The sequence below is a fragment of the Calidris pugnax genome, unplaced genomic scaffold (assembly GCF_001431845.1).
Source record: "Calidris pugnax isolate Ruff unplaced genomic scaffold, ASM143184v1 scaffold10, whole genome shotgun sequence".
NCBI lineage: Eukaryota > Metazoa > Chordata > Aves > Charadriiformes > Scolopacidae > Calidris > Calidris pugnax.
The window spans coordinates 1,583,015-1,601,458 of record NW_015090795.1 but is presented as its reverse complement, the minus strand read 5'-3'; the positions used below and the strand labels follow the sequence as shown (position 1 = coordinate 1,601,458).

The following is an 18,444-nucleotide window of genomic DNA, read 5'->3' as shown; positions in this document are numbered from 1 at the left end:
GCAAAGAAAGCTGTCACATCCCTTAGCATCTCCCCTCTGTGCTGGGATGAGCAATTCTGGCAACCTGTAAAGGGAATATTTATCTTCTGAGCTTCTTGACCTCTTTCTAAAGCCTCTCAGGTTGAATAAGTGTCTGCACGTCTAGACGGTGCATGGACTGAAACTATTAAATCTGTTTGAGGTCTGCCTGGATTTTCCCTAGCACTGTTAATGAGGGCATTTACAAAATGAGTGCTGCAGATCTTTAGGTGTAAAAAAAATCAAAGTGAGATGAATTGCCTCCTTTACCAATGATCAAAGCTGAGACTTCACCAACGTTACCCACCGTGAGCAACCTTAATGACTGCATAAGGGGCAGCCAGGGCAGGACAGACCCCAGCGCTGGGAGCTCTCGAGACCAGGGTTGCTTCTTGCTGGGATGTTCCCTTGGCTCCTGCCTCCAGGTTTCTGCAGAACCAGCTATTACCTTTGTATAGTCTTATATTTTTATCAATCTTAAGCTAAAAAATTAAGAATCCCAGATGTCTGCTAGAAACTTAGCTTTTTTTTACTGGGCGTAGTCTTGTTGTCTCTCACCATAAATTCTGTCCTTACGAAAATAAATATATGTAATTTAGGAAAAAAAAAAAAAGGAAAATGATACAATTTCCCAAAAAAAGGAAAAAAAGAGCAGTGCCATTACAAAACTAAACTTGTTCCTGCTTCACAGAGGTGTACTGGCTCTGTTCATCCAACTGAGACAAGGAAGGATTTCTTGGTTTTTAAAAGTCCTATGCAAATTTTAGTTGCGGTTTGGAGGGAAGAGATGGTTAAAGGGAATTGTCCATTTTTTAATAATGCAATTAGGTTGGCAGTTCCTTAAACACAGATTTCACTTGCTCCCAGGTGAGCGGTGTTTGTATAGCCAGTGTATGTACTAAGTTAAGCATCAAATAATGTGCATTACAATAATTATAAGTTGCTGGGATGAGAGTGGTTTGTCCCTAAAGACAACTGCTTCACCCATTCTTTTGCTGTTAGAGAATTCTTTATTCTCTGAAACATACATATGTTTAAGTTGATTACAAACTATATTGCCTTTCAATAAGCAAATGAGCACCCTACTGCAATGCATCTGTGTTTCTGAGCTGATTTAAAACATCGCATTTACATTTTGAGAACTTCGTTAAACATCTAGTGGCTATTTCCTTGCCTCTTGTGCAGAGATTGCCTTAAGTATTTAAGAAATGTTTTGTTGAAACATTCATATCTGACAGTTGAGCTGTTATTTATTGGCAAGAATTCATTCTTACTTAAAAAGTTAAGCAAAATCAGTATGTTCACTTCCCTTAGAAGTGCACTTTGGTATCATGCGCTTGTCTTGTTGCATTATTACTCCGTGATCTATTTATGCAGGGACTCGTGTTGGTTGCTTAAAATGCAGCCTTGGTTTTCCAGTTCATTTACCAAGACAACCTTGCTCGTTCACAGTATTGACTAAGTAGCCGAGCTCCGGCGTGCTGTGCTTTAAAAGGGCTGGGTTTGTCATCTTGATTGCAGATACAGTCATTAATTTGCCACTGTGTAATTATTTTGTATGGAAAAAAAAAAATGTGGTCATTCACAAAGAGCTTTTATAAATCACGAGAAAAGGAGTTGGTTCACTAGTGACAGGAGTGCGCTGTCATTTGAGATCCATCTGGAGAAGGTTGTAGCCTTGTGGGATGCTCACTAAGTCATCACCACCAAAATATGAAATGTATTTTGGGTTGGATAGTTTCTTGATCATGGGGATGAAGTTGTTGGTGTGAGCATGAAGTGTTTAATTTTAACTTAGGAACTGAATCTTGATTCCACTTTGATAATTACATCTCTCGTGGCCCCAGTAAAAATAATTGTCTGGCTATTGCAGATAAACCTGCTGCTTAGTATGGAAACCCACATCCCTGTCATTGGCAGACACATTGTCCAGCTTGCCCATGACCCAGCCACGCCATGGGCTTTGAAGTGCGAGAGTTGCAAACAACCTGCTTCCCCAATACATGAACTTCAAATTTGGTATGTCACTGAGAAGGAATGCGAAAACTTTCTCTGAAAACCAGCCTTAACATGGATTAATAATTAACCCGCCTTTTGTGAACGCCTAACAAAACGGAGATTAAAATTCAAACAACTCTTTTGGTAGAAGTCCATCAGTAGCAAAAGAGCAGGAGAACCTAGACCGCTGGAGCTGGGAACAGTTGAATCCTCTAGACTTTAGTGAGTTCATCTGGGAGCCAGCCAATTTTAAAGTCTTAAAATGGGTTCTCTTGGTTTATATCACATTTTAGCTTATCTTTAAGGCAGAAAAAAAGAAAAGACATTGACTTGAATGTGGGGTCATCGTGTTCAAGGTTGTGACTGACCGGAGTCCAGACATGACAGAAGTGCACAGAGTGACCCTTACCAAGAGCAAAATCCTGCCTACATGCAGTGGATGGATGTTTCCATTCTTCCCATTAAAATGCGAGCAGAGGATCCATCTCCAGTGGGTCAGGCCAAACCTGCTATGGTAGAATCTACCAGTGTTAGCATTTTTTGGGTATCGTATTAATACGATCTTGTTACCAAATTCCACAAGAAGAAAGATAATGATATTTTAAATGGATTTTATACTTGTCTTCTTAGTAGTGTTGACGTTTTTATTCAAACTGTGGATAACTTTGTTTCAAGAAAAGATCCAAAACAACACAGAAAGCAGTAGGCAGACAATTGATATTAAACATCAATGTGAACATTGGCTTTACTGTAGGGTTCAGATGATCTTTGATCCTGGAACAGAACAGACTTCAGCCCCAGAGGAGGTGGCACTGGGGTGCTGTGGCTGGGTCTGGGTCTGGGAGCAAGCAGTTCCCAGTCCTGAAGTGTTGATGGGGCACAGGGTCAGTGTGAGGTGCAGCCTCTTATCTATAAGACCCTTTTGGCACCGAGAGCAGAGTTAGCTGACGGGTACAAGACTTCATCTATTATTAATGTCAGACTGGTGTTCACTTTTTTTGGTTTAAATCGTGGAGTGTGGATGCCTTCAAAATAATCAGCAATAAAATTGACGTGTGTGACACCATCAGAGCTCCTGGTTTGTATCGCAGAGTGACTCAGGAGAGTATAAATCCTCCTGCCTGTAGCATTTATGGAAAAAACAGCGTAGAGCACAGGGAATTTCCATTTCTCAGGGTCACTGTTGCACACAGCCTTACATTTGTAACTATCCAACTCTGGACTCAAATTGAAGAATGAGAACAACCTTGTGTGTCTTTCGTCATGGTGACTGCACAGATTTGGTCATCCTCTACTTGGTTTTGAAGGTGCTGAGGTCTGCCAAGACGTTGTCTGCACAGAAGGAACGTTTTTCTGTCTCATTAATGGCCCTCTGAATAATATTCTGACATTAATGTGTTTCTGCTTTGGAATTAGTGACCCAGATTCTTCCAAGGTTTTATGTTTCAAAGCATCCTTGTACATGTGTCCTGGTCAGCCTTTGGAGGTGGCCAAGACTCCTGTAGTTGATTTCTTCAATGATAAAGTGGAGTTCAGTAACAGGGAGAGCCTAAAGCTCATGAAATAAAGTAGCAAATTCATATAGCATAATAGGCATCAGGTTAGGAACACGGGCTAATTCAGTACTTCATGCTAAAAGGCCATGAAGCCCTACCAAATGTTGAGTTGCCTTCACATTTTCTTGTATGTTTTCAAAGTGAATACAAAAATGGTTCCAAACATTGTTTATCCAAACAACAAACCCACTATTGGATGTCACCTTCAAACTCTTGCTTCACTGAGTTTTGGCTGGGTGACTGTGGATGTTTTGGAGCTTTTCCATACGAGCTCCCAAGGGGGTGGCAGCAGTGGCTTCACCAGCAGCTCCCAGGGCAGCTCCATGCCAGCAGCCTGCCACCACCCAGAGCAGTTCAGGTGCCATCTGGGCATCGCGGGGAGGTGTTTCTTTTCCATAGTTTGTTTTTCACCAAAAATTCAGGTAATAGAATCATAGAATGGTTTGGTTTGGAAGGGACCTTCAAGATCACCTTGTTCCAACCCCCTGCCCTGGGCAGGGACGACTCCCACTAGACCAGGTTGCTCAAAGCCCCATCCAACCAGGCCTTGATAACAGTTATTGAATCCCAAGTTGAACAAACATTTAGGCAGCAATGAGTGAGTGCTTCCAAATCTGTCTAATATTTACTGCCAGCAGCAGGAAATCAAGTGAGACTTTCCTGGAGCATACACGAAGGGTCTGGAGCTCCGATCTCCATAGTGGCTGCCCTGCTCCTCAGCAGGTGACAGCCACATTCCCTGCACCCCCGGCAGCGCTGCAGCTGCCATGACCTAGAAAACAAACAGCTGCACTTTAAAGAAGTAATAAAAAAGTCAACCAGTACCTGTAAACCAGAGAGTAGCTTGTTCAAGCTTGTTATTTGAAAGATTAAAGTTCCTACCTTTCCTTTATTTTGGGTCTACAGATGTCTGTGGTCCCAGTCGGTTGATAATGAGAAAGTCTCTTCAAAGAGCCCGGAGCAGGTCACTTCTCTGTGCGCGTCCTCCTGGTCACCCTTTGGCTTTATTGTATTTTTAACTTTGGTTTTTCACTCCGCGGCATCCAGGGTCAGACGCGTTCAAATCCGTATTATTGTGCTCCTGAAAGGGGTTCCTGGGAGGGTTGGATGGTCGCTGGCTGCCAAGGGGAATATGTCACTTTCTGCCTGTGCCACGGCACAGTTCCCATACCCCTGTATGCGTGGGTGTGTGTTGCATTTGCCATAAAGGAAAAAGTGAACAAGAATAAATTTTATTGCCTTTCTGGTTAAAGAAAGTCATACCAGTTATAAATACAGAATTTCCTCTTCATCCCTGTGTGTAAGGTTGTTAAAAGCAAAGAAACAGCAACCTCCCAGCTATGAAATATCCCAAATTCCAGTTTGCTTAGCAAATGGACTGAAGCATTGTAATCCGTGTCTTAAAAGATATTAATCTTTTAAGGTATTATAATTCATTTGTATGGAAAAACAGAAGGCAGTATATTTTATCTTCCAATTAACAAGTTTTTAGGAGATATTTGTGCTGTATTTTGATTTTACTCTGATAAAAATGACATTGCTCTCTTCTGGGTTGTCATTTTCCCCCCTGCCTTTAAAACCTGCGATGTAATGCATATTTAAAGAGGACCTAACTGTTGGATCGTCCCGCTTCCAGCTTTCACATACCACCTTTCCTTAAATTGTTCCCATCTCTTTCTTCTTCATATATCAGGCCATAAATTTGGCTCACGGACAGATGTTTCTGGCATCTGAACCACTCACCTGCCAATTTGTAGCCCATAAAAACTGCGTCTGTAACATTCCGCATCTTTGGACTCCAAGCTCCTAATTACTAAAGGCTCAGGGACTTTTAGTTTCTTAAAAAAAGAAAGAAAAAATTTTTATGCTTTTGTGTGTTCCGCATAAAACCAATTACACAATGTGGTAAACACAAAATAAATAAAATTAATATTAGTGGCAAATGCAGACTGATTGTTAATGTAATCCTGCAAGAAGAAAGTCAATTACATGCCTGCGATTGTTCTTATGGATTAGAAGTCAGCTAATTGGGAAAGATTGGGCCCGCTGTTGAATGGGCTTTAGATGCTCTGTTTTCCAGGCAGAAAAGAGGGAAAGGGGAAGTTTATTGTGCCGTTTCCACCACCTCATCTCCTGGTGAAGGAGGGTTGAGCGCTGAGGGCTGGTCCTGCCCGGCAGAGGGATGGCCACGTGCTCCTCCAGTGAACATCTCCAGCCCCATAACGGTGTCCCACCTCAGCCGGGGTGGTTTGGCATCATGGTCCCTGTCTCTTTGACTGTGGCTGGGGCTTTGAGCTACCTGGTCTAGTGGGAGGTGTCCCTGCCCAGGGCAGGGGGTGGAACTAGATGGTCTTTCAGGTCCCTTCCAACCCAAACCGTTCTATGATTTGCAGGAGGTACCAGCTCAGCATGGAAACAAACGGGAGGTTTTTGCAGTGCCACCTATTGCGTGTCAAACTATTAAAAAAAGCAAAGAGATGTCATCAGGAGCAATATTACATGGTGCACCAACTAATGACAAGTGTGGCAGAACATGCTTTGCAGCTGGGCTTGTTGGGTTTTTGCCTGAATTAAAGGTATTTGTCACTGTGAGTCGTTTCAGGGCTGTAACTCTCCTTTGAAGTGAAGGTGACATGAAAGCCACCTACCTGATGAGGTTTATGTTCAAAACCAGATAGCTGTGATTATATTGCTGGGAAAACACGTTAAAAAAGAGCAGCCACTGGGTTTCCACAGCAGAAATAAAGCAAACACTAAATGGGAGTTTTCCCTGTGCGGTGTGTAGAGAGAAGAAGCAGTGCTATTTTATATACATAACTGCTAAAGAAAACTCTTTTTTTTTTAATTAAGGAAGTCAATTGTCACTGCTGTTATAAATTGTAAAGAAATTACTTTAAAGATCACCACAGTTTTTTATAGGAGTATACAGTAGATAAATTTACATTGCATTCAGTTGTCATTAATTAAAGAGATGCTTGTCTGACTTTTTGAGTCAATGAAGAAATTTATGGTTGAAATCAATAGGCCAAGTACAATGGACTAAGGATGTGTTTATTTTTTATAAACATAACTGTGCATATGGGCAATCAATATTTAATCATCCCATAGGATTAATTCCTCAAGAAATCTATATGTTCGAGTCTTTTAGAGAATATAGTGTTTCTCAACAACAGGCAGAGAATAAATACCCTTTCATTGACAACAGAGAGGAGATGGTTTCATCCTGCTGCAATAAAAGGCCGCCACGCTTTTACAGTCCCCTGTCTCTGATGTCAGGGAAATAAGTTTTGCTTCTCTGGTACCTTTCAGGAACAAAGATTTCTAAATATTCAAAGGTAACCAAGAAAAAGCAAATCTCTGTGAAGCCTTCTGTGCTCTGGATTGACTGAATGTAGGCATGCTCTGCTAATTCAATTACAGGTTAGGCCTATGATAATGCAAATAAATGCTCCAGAAACTAATGTGATTTTTTCCTCAGCACTTTACAAATACTCAAAAGCCACTGGAAAACTGTTGTTTCAACTTAGTCAAAGTAAATTTACCAAAACGCATTTCATCCTTATCTTGGTAAGGCAAAGAGCTTTGATTTTAAGAATTTTTCTCCTTCAAAAATCCATTTTTCAAGCAAATCCTGATTCTTACTAATTTTAAAGCTCTGGATGCACGAATTGACATGTTTGCTCATGTGGCCTCTCTTTTAAGTATCAGTCTTGACTATGTCAATATAAAAAGACACAGCATGAATGTTAGGGAGAGGCTCTACAGGTGGTTTTGAGGAAGTGGATGATGTGGATTTGACTCCTTCCCATCCTAGGAGGAGGTGCCTGGATCTTTGGATGCAGAAAGGCAGTGCTTCTGGAAGAAGGACAGGAGGTTGGGTTCTTCTCAGTGCTTTAAGGCCAAGCAGTGAGTTACCAAGAGCTTTGTGTGTCTCGTGCATGGGGTCTGGCTTTGCAGAGCCTCCCGTTTCATGCTGGGAGCTTGAACCACCCTAAGGCATTGTAGGAACCTAAACCCTATTTTTAGGGTGTCTTGGGCATTTAAGTGTTGGTGTTAGGTGCCTCAGCGTCATGTAGACCTTTAAAAAAGGGCTAGAAACGCCTTGTTCCTCCAGCTGGTTGCTGGCAGGGGTCCCAGAGGGATGTCCCAGACACGGGGGTGATGCCTTCATGCAGCCACCTCACTTCCAGCAAAACTGCTGGGCTTATCTTCCTGATGGGAAGAGAAGCTTGAAAGTTGAATGTGGCAAAAGCTGTGCAGTTACATATTTTCTTTATTTATTTGTTCAGCAGCAGAGCTGAAAAATTAGACAAGGGGATTTTTTTGTGTCAATTGTGTGATGTTTGGGACTTTTTTTTTCTGGTTTCCATGGTAAAAATGAGAATTAGAAGAGAGCTGGTGTTGATTGCAAGGCAAAAAGATGTGTGTGGCTTCCTATGGAGAAATACCAATATCCAGTACTGGCTCAGGATGCATAATCCTGAAATGAAAAATCAAATTGTTTTGCTTTGAGAATGAATAAAATAATGGAGTTTCTTTATTGCTTTTTTTTGGGTGGTTGTAGAAAAGGGTACCTAAAGGGGCTCTAGGAGAGGTGGGGAGGGACTCCTCATCAGGGAGGGGAGCCATAGGACGAGGGGGAAGGGTTTGACACCGAAAGAGGGGAGATTGAGATGAGATGTGGGGAAGAACTTCTTTGGTGTGAGGGTGGTGAGAGCCTGGCCCAGGTTGCCCAGAGAAGCTGTGGCTGCCCCATCCCTGGAGGGGTTCAAGGCCAGGTTGGAGGGGGCTTGGAGCAACCTGGTCTGGTGGGAGGTGTCCCTGCCCAGGGCAGGGGGTGACACTGGGTGGGCTTTAAAGGTCACTTCGAACCCGAACCATTTTGTGATTCTGTGGTTTAATGTGGATGAGATTTGAATGACTGTTGTACCTTGCATGCAGGAGAAGAACCTAGTCCTTGCACCTTCACGCACTTTTCCACACGTTGCATTGACCACACACAGCGTTTGTCACTTTTCTCCTGGGCACTGGGATTTCAGCGATGCCCAGAAGGTTTCTGTGAGATGGGAGCAAGAGAGGTTTGTGTGTGGCATAAAACCAGGGCTGCTGGTGGGCAGAGCAGAGGACAGGAGGAACTCATCGTCCCTAATGCGTGCTGACGTTTGCTTCACGAGCTCTGGGATTTCAAAATAGCACACTGCAAAACCTGGGTGAAGCAACTATCCGTGGCATGCTCTTATTCATGGGTATCTAAAGAGGAGAGAAGGAGAAAAGACTGAATTTATGTTAAACAACCTGTACCTTGGGTTTTATCGTCTGTTTTTTTGATCTCAGTACTTGGGTACAAAGAGCTGTGAAAGAGGTGGCATCTATTAGAACCTGTCAAATTGAAATTTTTCATGCGCTCCACTGGGCCGATCTTTTAAAGACATAATATAAATACACATATTTTCAGTATCTTTATATCTTTATTACCTTTAATAACTCTTTGTATTGCGATGGCCTTGGCAAACCACGAACAGAGGAAAGCTCCCCAGTTCCAGGCTGCGTACCAAGAGGTGGGGGACATTTCATTAATGTCATCCTATGATGTGGGTCATGTTATAACAGCTCAGATACACCCAGCACTGGTCTAACTCAAGGCTTAAGAAGGCTCAAAGCCCAGTAAAACACTAGCTGATTTTGGTGGCAGCAAAGCAAAGCTGATGTCCATCATCCCAAATTTCTTAAGAATGCCTCTTGCTTATTTTGCTTCGCAACCTGAGTTTTATTTAATGGGCATAGAGCTGTGTTTGTGTAAAACATACTTTTAATGATAAAAGTATTGACGTCTCTGTCCCACTGCTATGAATTTAAAGCTTGGAGTCTGTTAATATCGCTGCGAGTGTAGTTTATTTGGATGAAATGTGATAGATTTAGTACTAGATTTCAGCAATTTCAATGTACACCTTTATTTTGTCAGCAAATTAGTTTTGGAATAGCAGGTTTTCTGTCCTTAATTAACTCTGTATTGGAGAACATATAATAGGTGAGAACATCAGGTGTAGTAAGCTTAGTGGAACATCTCATTTTAGCATCACTGCACCTGTACTGTTGTCTTGGGATGCGTGGTAAATATTTAATGATTTTTCCTTTGTTTCCTGCAGAGAGTGTCTGTAATAAGGCAGAGTATCTGCAAGGAATATTGCAATGTCAAGCCACTCTGTTGCCCAAAATGTGTATGATTTCTGCTTGTCTATAAACTGGTTAATGTCAGAGACAATGTGGCACTCCTTCCTGTGATGCCTTTGTCTTAATTAGATTTTTTTTTCTCTTCATTTCTTGGTAAGGCATATAAATAAATGAAACTATGGATTTTGATGTTGAAAACACAGTCTATAAAGCACAAAAATCTATGCTTTGCCTTTTTTTTTTTTTTTTAATAAAACGGCCTCTTGTTTGCTCATATTGACTTTCATTGTTCTCTGAAATCCATCCATCTTTGAGACTACAAGGATTGCTGATAATTATGCACTAAGGCCGTTAATGGCCAGCCTATTTCTTTCTCGCTCATCAACAAAAGTGGTAAGTGCTTGGAAATCAAACTGCCTCTCAGTTCTTCAGCATGCTCTTATTAGCTTCAAATGATGCCCCAAATGACAGCTGTGAAACCTCATTGCCTCTAACGAGGAGGCAGCGCCCAGCTCGCCGAGATGCAGCCGCCCCAGCCTGATGTGCACAGGGGCAGAAAACACGTCTGTCGCTGCCGTTGGCTGTGATTATTTTAAAATCACAGAGGGGATGGGGCTACTAGACACAAGGAGCCAACTTACCTGGTCAGGTTTGAAGGGGACAGCATCTGAGGGCTAGTAAATTCAGCCTCAGTAAGCTGATGAAATGAACTTAAATGAACAGCTTTTTTTTTTTTTAAAAAAAAAAAAAAAAAAAAAAGAAACCACCCCATGTGTGAAAGTATTGAAAATATACTTAAATAACAAATTTTTTTTTTTTTTTAAAAAAAAAAAAAAGAAAAAGGTTATTTAACATTTTATCCAGTGGGTTTGAAACAGAGGTTTGCAATGATCTTTCTCAGCCTGGAGAAAAGGAGGCTGAGGGGAGACCTCACTCTCTTCAACTCCCTGAAAGGAGGGTGTAGCCAGGGGGGGTCGGTCTCTTCTCCCAAGTCACAGGCGATGGGACAAGAGGAAATGGCCTCAAGTTGCACCAGGGGAAGTTTAGGATAGATATTAGGAAAAATTTTTTACACTGAAAAGGTTATTAAGCATTGGAAGAGGCTGCCCAGGGCAGTGGTGGAGTCACCATCCCTGGAGGTATTTAAAAGACGGGTTGATGTAGTGCTGAGGGATGTGGGTTAGAGATGGTTTTTGTCAGTGTTGAGGTGATGGTTGGACTCCATGATCTTACAGGTCCCTTCCAACCAAAACAATTCTATGATTCTATGAAAGAAATTCAGGTTCCTAAAGATGGAAGATCTCAATGAGATTTTGAAACATCTGCTTGGATGCTTGGGTTCTTACATGCCATCCCAACCTGGGCAGTTCATCCCCTGCTGTAATCTCTGTCTGGTGGGCATCAGAAATCCTCATGAATTGAATTATCACTGCTTTTCCTCCACGTAGCAGATGTTGGGCTGACCGGCTGTTTGGTGGGGGACCTGTGCGGGCAGAGGAGAGCCAGGCAGATGGGTCTTTATAAAATGGGTTTGCAATTTGTGATCTAATATTTTTGTTACAGCAATGCTCAGTAATAAGGGAGGTCCACCTTCTTGCTGTATCCCTAATCCTCCTGGGTCGTTTGAAGGTTGGAGGAGGCACAAAAGGTTGGAGTAGCACAAACGTGCGTGTGCTCCCGGTCATTTCTAAGGTGAAAACAACGTCTATCCCAAAAGCTCTGACATTTGCATCCTTCTTTTGATTTTAGGCTGGACAACAGCGTTGGTGGGAGCAGGAAATTACAGTGAATGGAAATATTCAAAAGGGAGAATTAATTACCTACAACCTAACTGAGCTGATCAAGCCAGAGGCGTATGAAGTCCGTCTAACGCCCATCACCAGATTTGGGGAGGGGGACTCAACTATTCGGGTCATCAAGTATAGTGGTAAGAAGATCTTCATGTACGAGGAAACGCGTTGTGGTACATTCTGCACCATTCGGTTTGCTGTATAGGGTATGGCTGCACTGGGTTGCACTGGGGAAACTGGTTGCCAGTCCTGGAATCAATGCTGTGAGGAACGAGTGTGGGCTTCCACGAAGGAGGGTTCTGGGTAGGAAGAAAAGTGTCCACCCCTGGGAAGTTTCACAATAAGAAAAATAAATAAGTAATGAATCACTGAATAGCCAAAATGCAAAATTATATATTAAGATAAGAAAAATAAATAAGTAATGAATCACTGAACAGCCAAAATGCAAAATTATACATTAAGTTTTTGTGAAATAAAGGAAAAAAAAAAAAAGAACAGATTAATGTTAGCTTCATGAAATAGCTCATTCCAGGAGTTTGTTCTTATTTTAAATACTTGGCAGAGCAATGAGTTTTGAAGAAAAATCTACAAAACAAGTAGGAATCTGAAGGTGCCAAATTGATGTTTTGTATCAAAATACCCCCCAGAATGAGCACCTTTTGAGAAGATTTTATTTGGATGTGAATGATTTTTAAAAAAGAATAAATCTGTCGTTTCTAGTATTGTGCAAGTGGAAAAGGGCATTTATACATTTTCCTCTAAAAGGTCATGCTGTGACAAAGATTTGTCCACCTTAATCTAACAAGAAAACTACAGTATTCTTACATCCTTCCACTCAGTCCCACAGCACTGCCAGGAATTAGTTCCTAGACCTCTTAAAAATCCCTCAAAAATACCTTTCTTGAGGTATTTATTCAATGAATAACTGAATTACTTTTTTTTTGGTTGTTTTTCTTCTGTATAAATTATAATGAATAGACAAGAGGTACCTTCAAGAGAAGGCGGCTCTAGTAAAGATGTCGTTGTGCGGTTTGTGATGGGAACCTGATGTGCAGAGCAGAAAGCTTTTATGATTGAAAAAGGGATGTGTGTGCCAGGGGGAGAGATTTGTAAAGATGGAATCGTGAAAGTATGAGTTTATCATCTGGGGACAGACTTTTTAGCAGGGCCTGTTGTGGTAGGATGAGGGGTAATGACTTTAAACTAAAAGAGGGTGGGTTCAGACTAGATATAGAGAATAAATTTTTTACACTGAGGGTGGTGAAACACTGGCCCAGGTTGTCCAGAGAGGTGGGAGATGCCCCATCCCTGGAAACATTCACAGTCAGGCCCTGAGCAACCTGGTCTAGTTGAAGATGTCCCTGCTCATGGTAGTGGGGTTGGACCAGATGACCTTTAAACGTCCCTTCCAACCCAAACCATTTTGTGATCCCATCAGGAGGAACCCTGCTAATCCTGCAGGACAAAAGCCAGGTGACTCACAGGTCAAGTTAGAGGTAGCCAAGGAGGTTCAGTTGCTCCAGGAGCTGGATCCAACAAGAAGTTGTGCTGTGCAGATACCTAGGAGAGCCCAAAGCAGGAAACCATGTGCAGCAGAAGGCTCAAAAGCAACCTACCCATCAAGAATTACTTTCAAAAGTCATTATCAGATATTTTAAAGTGGTGAACAAATCTGAAAAAAAAATATTAGCATCCTCGCAGCTGGTGCCTCAAAATTTCTTCCATGACTTAAATACTGACCAGTGCTCCTATAAGGAGGAAAAAACCTCCACTTGGGTCACTCAGTCATTACTGCTCTTTTTTTGGTGGCAATTGTACCCTGGCAAGTCTCGGGAGGTTGATTGAGGTCTCTGCTCTGGCTCACAACCACGCTGAGTTGGAGGTTTTAATGAAACGTTATGTGATTTACATTTCTAGCCCCTGGCTGGCAGGAAGAACATTCCCGTGCAGCAAAAAAAAAAAAAAAAAAAAAAGGCGGATTTTGTCTGCTGCAATTTTTTTCTGCTGAAATCTGCCGTTAGCGCAGATGTGAACAACATCCCATTTCAAAGGTGCTGATGAGGTGCCAAGGCAAAAATCAGCCACCCAGGAGGGAGGAAGCCGTTGCCTCGTGCCCCAGATGGAGAGATGCTTTCGGAGCGTGACGTGGGATGATGACTCTGGTGCCGACAAACTCACGGCTTTGGAAATCATGAGCCAGATGCTCCCGTCAATAAGATAAGCCCAAAGTGACTTCCCTCGGAAGAGGGATCCCAGAACCACCGAGGCTTTTTTTGTATGCTTAAAATGCGCATTTTTATCCCAGCATTCATCCAATGGCTATAGTGTCAGCAAACTATTACCAGGCTAATTTTAAGGATGTTATAGCCTCAACTGTAAAATAATGGTATCTCATACACTATTATAGTGCAAATCCAATACTTATAATCTAAAATGCTGGAATCTTCAAAAAGCAGTTAAAGGGCTGGCGGGATGCACAGCAGCAGGCCTGCATCAATGCAAGAAATAATTATAAACAGTACCCAGAAAATAGAAGACATCACGCGAATGTTTCTTAAAAGGAGAACTAAGATAATTTTTTACATTTTTCTCCCATTACTTTTTTTTTTTTTTTTTAATTGTGAGACCTCAGGCAAGCAGGAAAATATTTGAATTTTCCTATTTTCAGTGGGGTTTTGTGTGTGTGCGTCTTCGGTTTTGATCAGGACTCCAGGAGCACACTGGCCTCTAGCAGTGTCAACCCGTCTTTCTCATCCCACCACTTTAGAAATACTCTTTTCAGAGGACCAGGACCCAGGACCATGTCCTTTCAGGTCTTGAATATCTCCAAGGATGGAGACTTCACAACCTCTCTGGGCAACTTGGTGCTCGATCACCCTTAGAGTAAAAAAACTTTTTTCTTAGGTCTGAAATGCAGTGATGTATTTGTGTTGCTGGTGAGGATTCCTATTGCAAACATGTTTTGCTTTATTTTTTTAAAAACTTTATGCAGGCTAATGACATTTTTAGCATATTGGCTGCATTTCTTGCCTTACTAGGAGAGGAGAAGGTTTCTCCAGATTTATCCCAGGGGAGGAATCACCCTCTGGACATGGCCATCTCTCTCCAGTGACTTCAGAGACACTCCAATGACATTCTTAGATGAGGTGTCTAACTCTGAGACCGCTAAAGTTAAGCCACATTAATCCTACCTGTGCAGTTATTGCTATTGGGCCACACTCCTGTGCCCATGATGCAGACCACATCACCCTTTAAATTAAGACCCACAACTGGAGATTAACGTGGCAATTGCTAATAATAACCACTCCCAGTGTGCTAGCCTGCTGGTAGCCATCTGAATGTCCAAAATAAGGAGACTTAAAGCAGGAAAACCTCAGTAAGGAGCTCTTTATGGAATAGCCTGCCATCCCAAGCAGGAGTTATGAATACAAAATAAAAACTCTGCACTATCCAGTCCCATGAATCAAAAACTTACCTGTGCCAGAAGCATTTCTTAGGGAAACCCCTCGCCTGCCTTGAGTTATTGTCTCCTCTGCGTGCTGAAAGGATGGGAGAAAAGAGCAATCATCACAGTAGGAGCGACATTGGTGATTGCAGCCAAACATCACTTGACAGATTCTTTGGTAGATACATGTGTTACTCTGCTCGTGAGCACAGTCTGCCACGTAAATACAAACAGGGCAATTTTAATAGCACTAATGAGTGTTTTGTAGTCTAACACAAACCAGACGTGTCTCGCAGTAACAGTGTAAATATAATCTCTGTCACTTTACATAAATCTGTGTCAGCCTGTTTGATATGAACTGACTGGAAAGTTCTCCAGCTACTCCAATTAAAGCTTCAGCACTCATTCCTTTGTGTTTAAATATTATGTACTTATGCTTAAATATTTTAAACTTAGCCAGTGTTTAAAGAAACAGTTTGGCTCCCTTCTATGGAAAAAGCCAGCAACCCAATCTTACTACTATTGGTATGTAGAGTCAGCCCCATGTGACAGTGGCAGGTGGACGATGGTGGCCTCGGGCTTTGTAGTCCATATTTTCATGTGAGGCTTAGACAGTCCCCAGAATCTGTAAAGAAGAGTATATAATTATGGTCGTTATTATTGCTATTATTTTTGCTATTTTTATTATTATGTTGGTGGGACCCAGAAAAATAAAATTGGCACCAAATAGGGCATAAATGGTAGGATTTCTAAGCTCACACAAACTTATTTTTCCATTTCCAGTATTCCACAGTGGTATAAATAGTAAGTTAGGGCAATTTGCTGTTATGGGAGGAGGAAAGCCTTGTCCTTGTAGAGTACCAATATTTACACTGAATGTTGCTTCTCCTCTGCAAACCAAGTGCCTGGAGGCATTATGGACTTCTGATCTTGATGAAAGCTTTTCGGTGGTGGTTGTAATTCCCACAGGCGACCAGCTTCTGGTGGTAAAAAACACAGGAGCTCAACATCTACTGACCTCTGCCTTTATGGGTTTCACAGTTAAGAAAGCTTGGTTTGCAGCTCTGTTTTTTTTAGAGGAGGGACATAGTGTCCCTGAAGGCCACCTCACCTGGGAGCTGAACAAGTGTATTGGGAAGGATCTGTGGGAAGTTTAACTTGTATAAATGCAGTTGCCCCCAGTAGAAGCGCAAAAACCATCCAGCCCGCTTAGAAGCTCACCAAGAAGTAAAATCATCCAACAAACTGAAATTCCAGCAGGTTTTATTCTCTGCCCGCCAGAGGAAAGGCGGGAAGATTAAGGGATCATCCGTCTTGGCTCTAACCAAGCTCAAACGTTTTCGTGACGCTTTGTTCTCCTCCTGAGATTATCTGCTGGCAGAACCTTCCTCCCCGGCAGGAGCCAGGGTCGGATGAGCAGAGCAACCATAACCCTCTGAGGTGCACGGATTTTTTCCCAGACATTTCAAAGTCAGCCTTGGGAATTTTACTCCCTCAGTCATCCATTAATTTCCCTTTATGGCTAATTTAACTTGCCACCTGTGTGTCGTGCAGGCAGCATCCTTCCCTTCCCGCAGTAAGAGTTAGAGCTATCACACGTTGTCTTATAGCAACGTGCTGTATTGCTTTGAAAAATGGGCTTTTGGGGTTTTTGTTTGGTTGTGGCGGGTTTTTTTCTTACTTTATGATGTTAGATAAGTTCAGCCTAACTGCTTTAATTTGTTTTTCTGCTTTTGTCAGTCAGTGTGAACTGAAGTTTGGCAAGAAGCCTTTTTTTTTTTTTTGCTCTGCGGTGAACAATCTGAATAGGATGACTCAAGGTTACACACTGATGATAGTTTCCATAAAAGCACATACGTTTAGTTACAAATCAAGCATCAGTAAATGTAGTTCTCAGCAATTTCAGCTAATTCCAAGTTCAGTCACTCAAGATTTTCACAAAATGAATGTTTCTTGGAGAATGAAAGGTAATTTGTTGGTAACAGCTATGAGGTTATCTAACATAATCACTAAGTTTCTTAAGAGGATTGCACTGGGGCAAGTCACTGTTCATTTGGTTTGGTGATGAAATGGCAGAGTTGCTAATTTAGAGCTGTTTTGAAAACTTCAGAGTGAATCCAGAGCTACGTAGGGGTCACAAACCAGGAGTTCATGCCTGGAAACATGGCATGGGAAGGGCAGCAAGAAAACGTGGACCGACACTCGTTCTGAAGTCTGGCCTCACCAGATGTGTCCATTATTTGGAGATAAAATTTTAGTTCAGATTTTCTGTTAATAACATGCAATTCCAACTCTGACCTTGCCATCCTTCTGTTTCTCACATGCATAAGAGTCCTGTTTCCTAAGTCATACATTCCTCAAATTTACCCTTCTGCAAACACAGACCAGCACAGAACTGCAGACCAATTTCTCATCCGAACCCTGTTTCCTGAGTTTAGCATCGTAGAGGTGACTCTGGACCTCAACCTGGGTACGTCCCCATGGTTAATATGGGCACTGTTGAGGTTTGACTTCGATTCTGTTTCATCCTATTGAGGTATTAACTTCAATACTAAAGAATTATGGATGTAGAGGTTTTTATTTTGCCAAGAGTGCCAGTTTTATCTGTTTTCCCAAAGTTTCCCAGTTCCCAATAGTCCTGCCGTGTCATGCAGGGGCATTGCACAGACCCATAAAAGAACAGACAGAAGTAATATTTTTTTTTAGCAAAGTTATCTCAAGGTTCTCTGCAATGCTGGCAGATTTCTTTTTGATGCCTCCCAGTGTGAAGGGTCAGCATGGGCTGCTCCTGCCACGGGGTGGGGAGCGGGCAGAGGTGGGATGTACAGGGGTGGGATACTGGTGGGTCCCTGTCCTGGTCACTGAATGGGGCTCCTCCAGCTGGAAGCTTTTCAGGACAGCACACCTTACCTTACTTTGTTGACTTCTTAAATTTCTTTAAAGTATGTCCTCCCTAGAAGAGGGTTTATGTCCCAGAAGACTCTCGAGTTTTCATGGTTGTGTCTCGTGGTCTAATGAGCTCAAACCTCTCCTCACAAACTTGCTGGGCTTATATTTACTGCTATTGAAAAGGAAAACGGGCATTTCTAAGAATGTAAGTGCTGTATTTTTCTTAAGACTCATAGGTACTCAGACATCTTTAATTGAAGAATAGTATTATTCATTGAGAAGAAGGGTAATTCATTACGTTAAGTATTCTTGAACAATGCTAAAAGGAAATTTTAAGCGATGAGCAAGGTCCAGTGCAGAACGTCTGCTTTTGATGAATACATCCTTTCTGTAGTTCTTGTTGGATTTCTGTACAAAGGCATCACCCCGGAGTTTTGCTGTGCAGCTATCCCCATCCTTAGAATATCTGTGCCACTAATCTAGGTTTGATGCTTAATTACAGCACCTTGTTCCTCAGGCTGCAGGTGCTCGTGACGGAGTGTACACATCGTGGATGGGAGAAGCTATTGTTTCTCAC

At 42.1% G+C, this 18,444-nt stretch overlaps 1 protein-coding gene across 1 annotated transcript in view; it reads left to right on the top strand.

Annotated features, from left to right (window-relative positions):
• MDGA2 (MAM domain containing glycosylphosphatidylinositol anchor 2) overlaps positions 1-18,444 on the top strand; it is a 256,685-nt gene that overhangs the window by 214,671 nt on the left and 23,570 nt on the right. Inside the window, exon 10 of the mRNA XM_014936764.1 lies at positions 11,493-11,670. Coding sequence (XP_014792250.1) covers positions 11,493-11,670 — 178 coding nt within the window. The remainder of the gene's footprint in view (positions 1-11,492; positions 11,671-18,444) is intronic.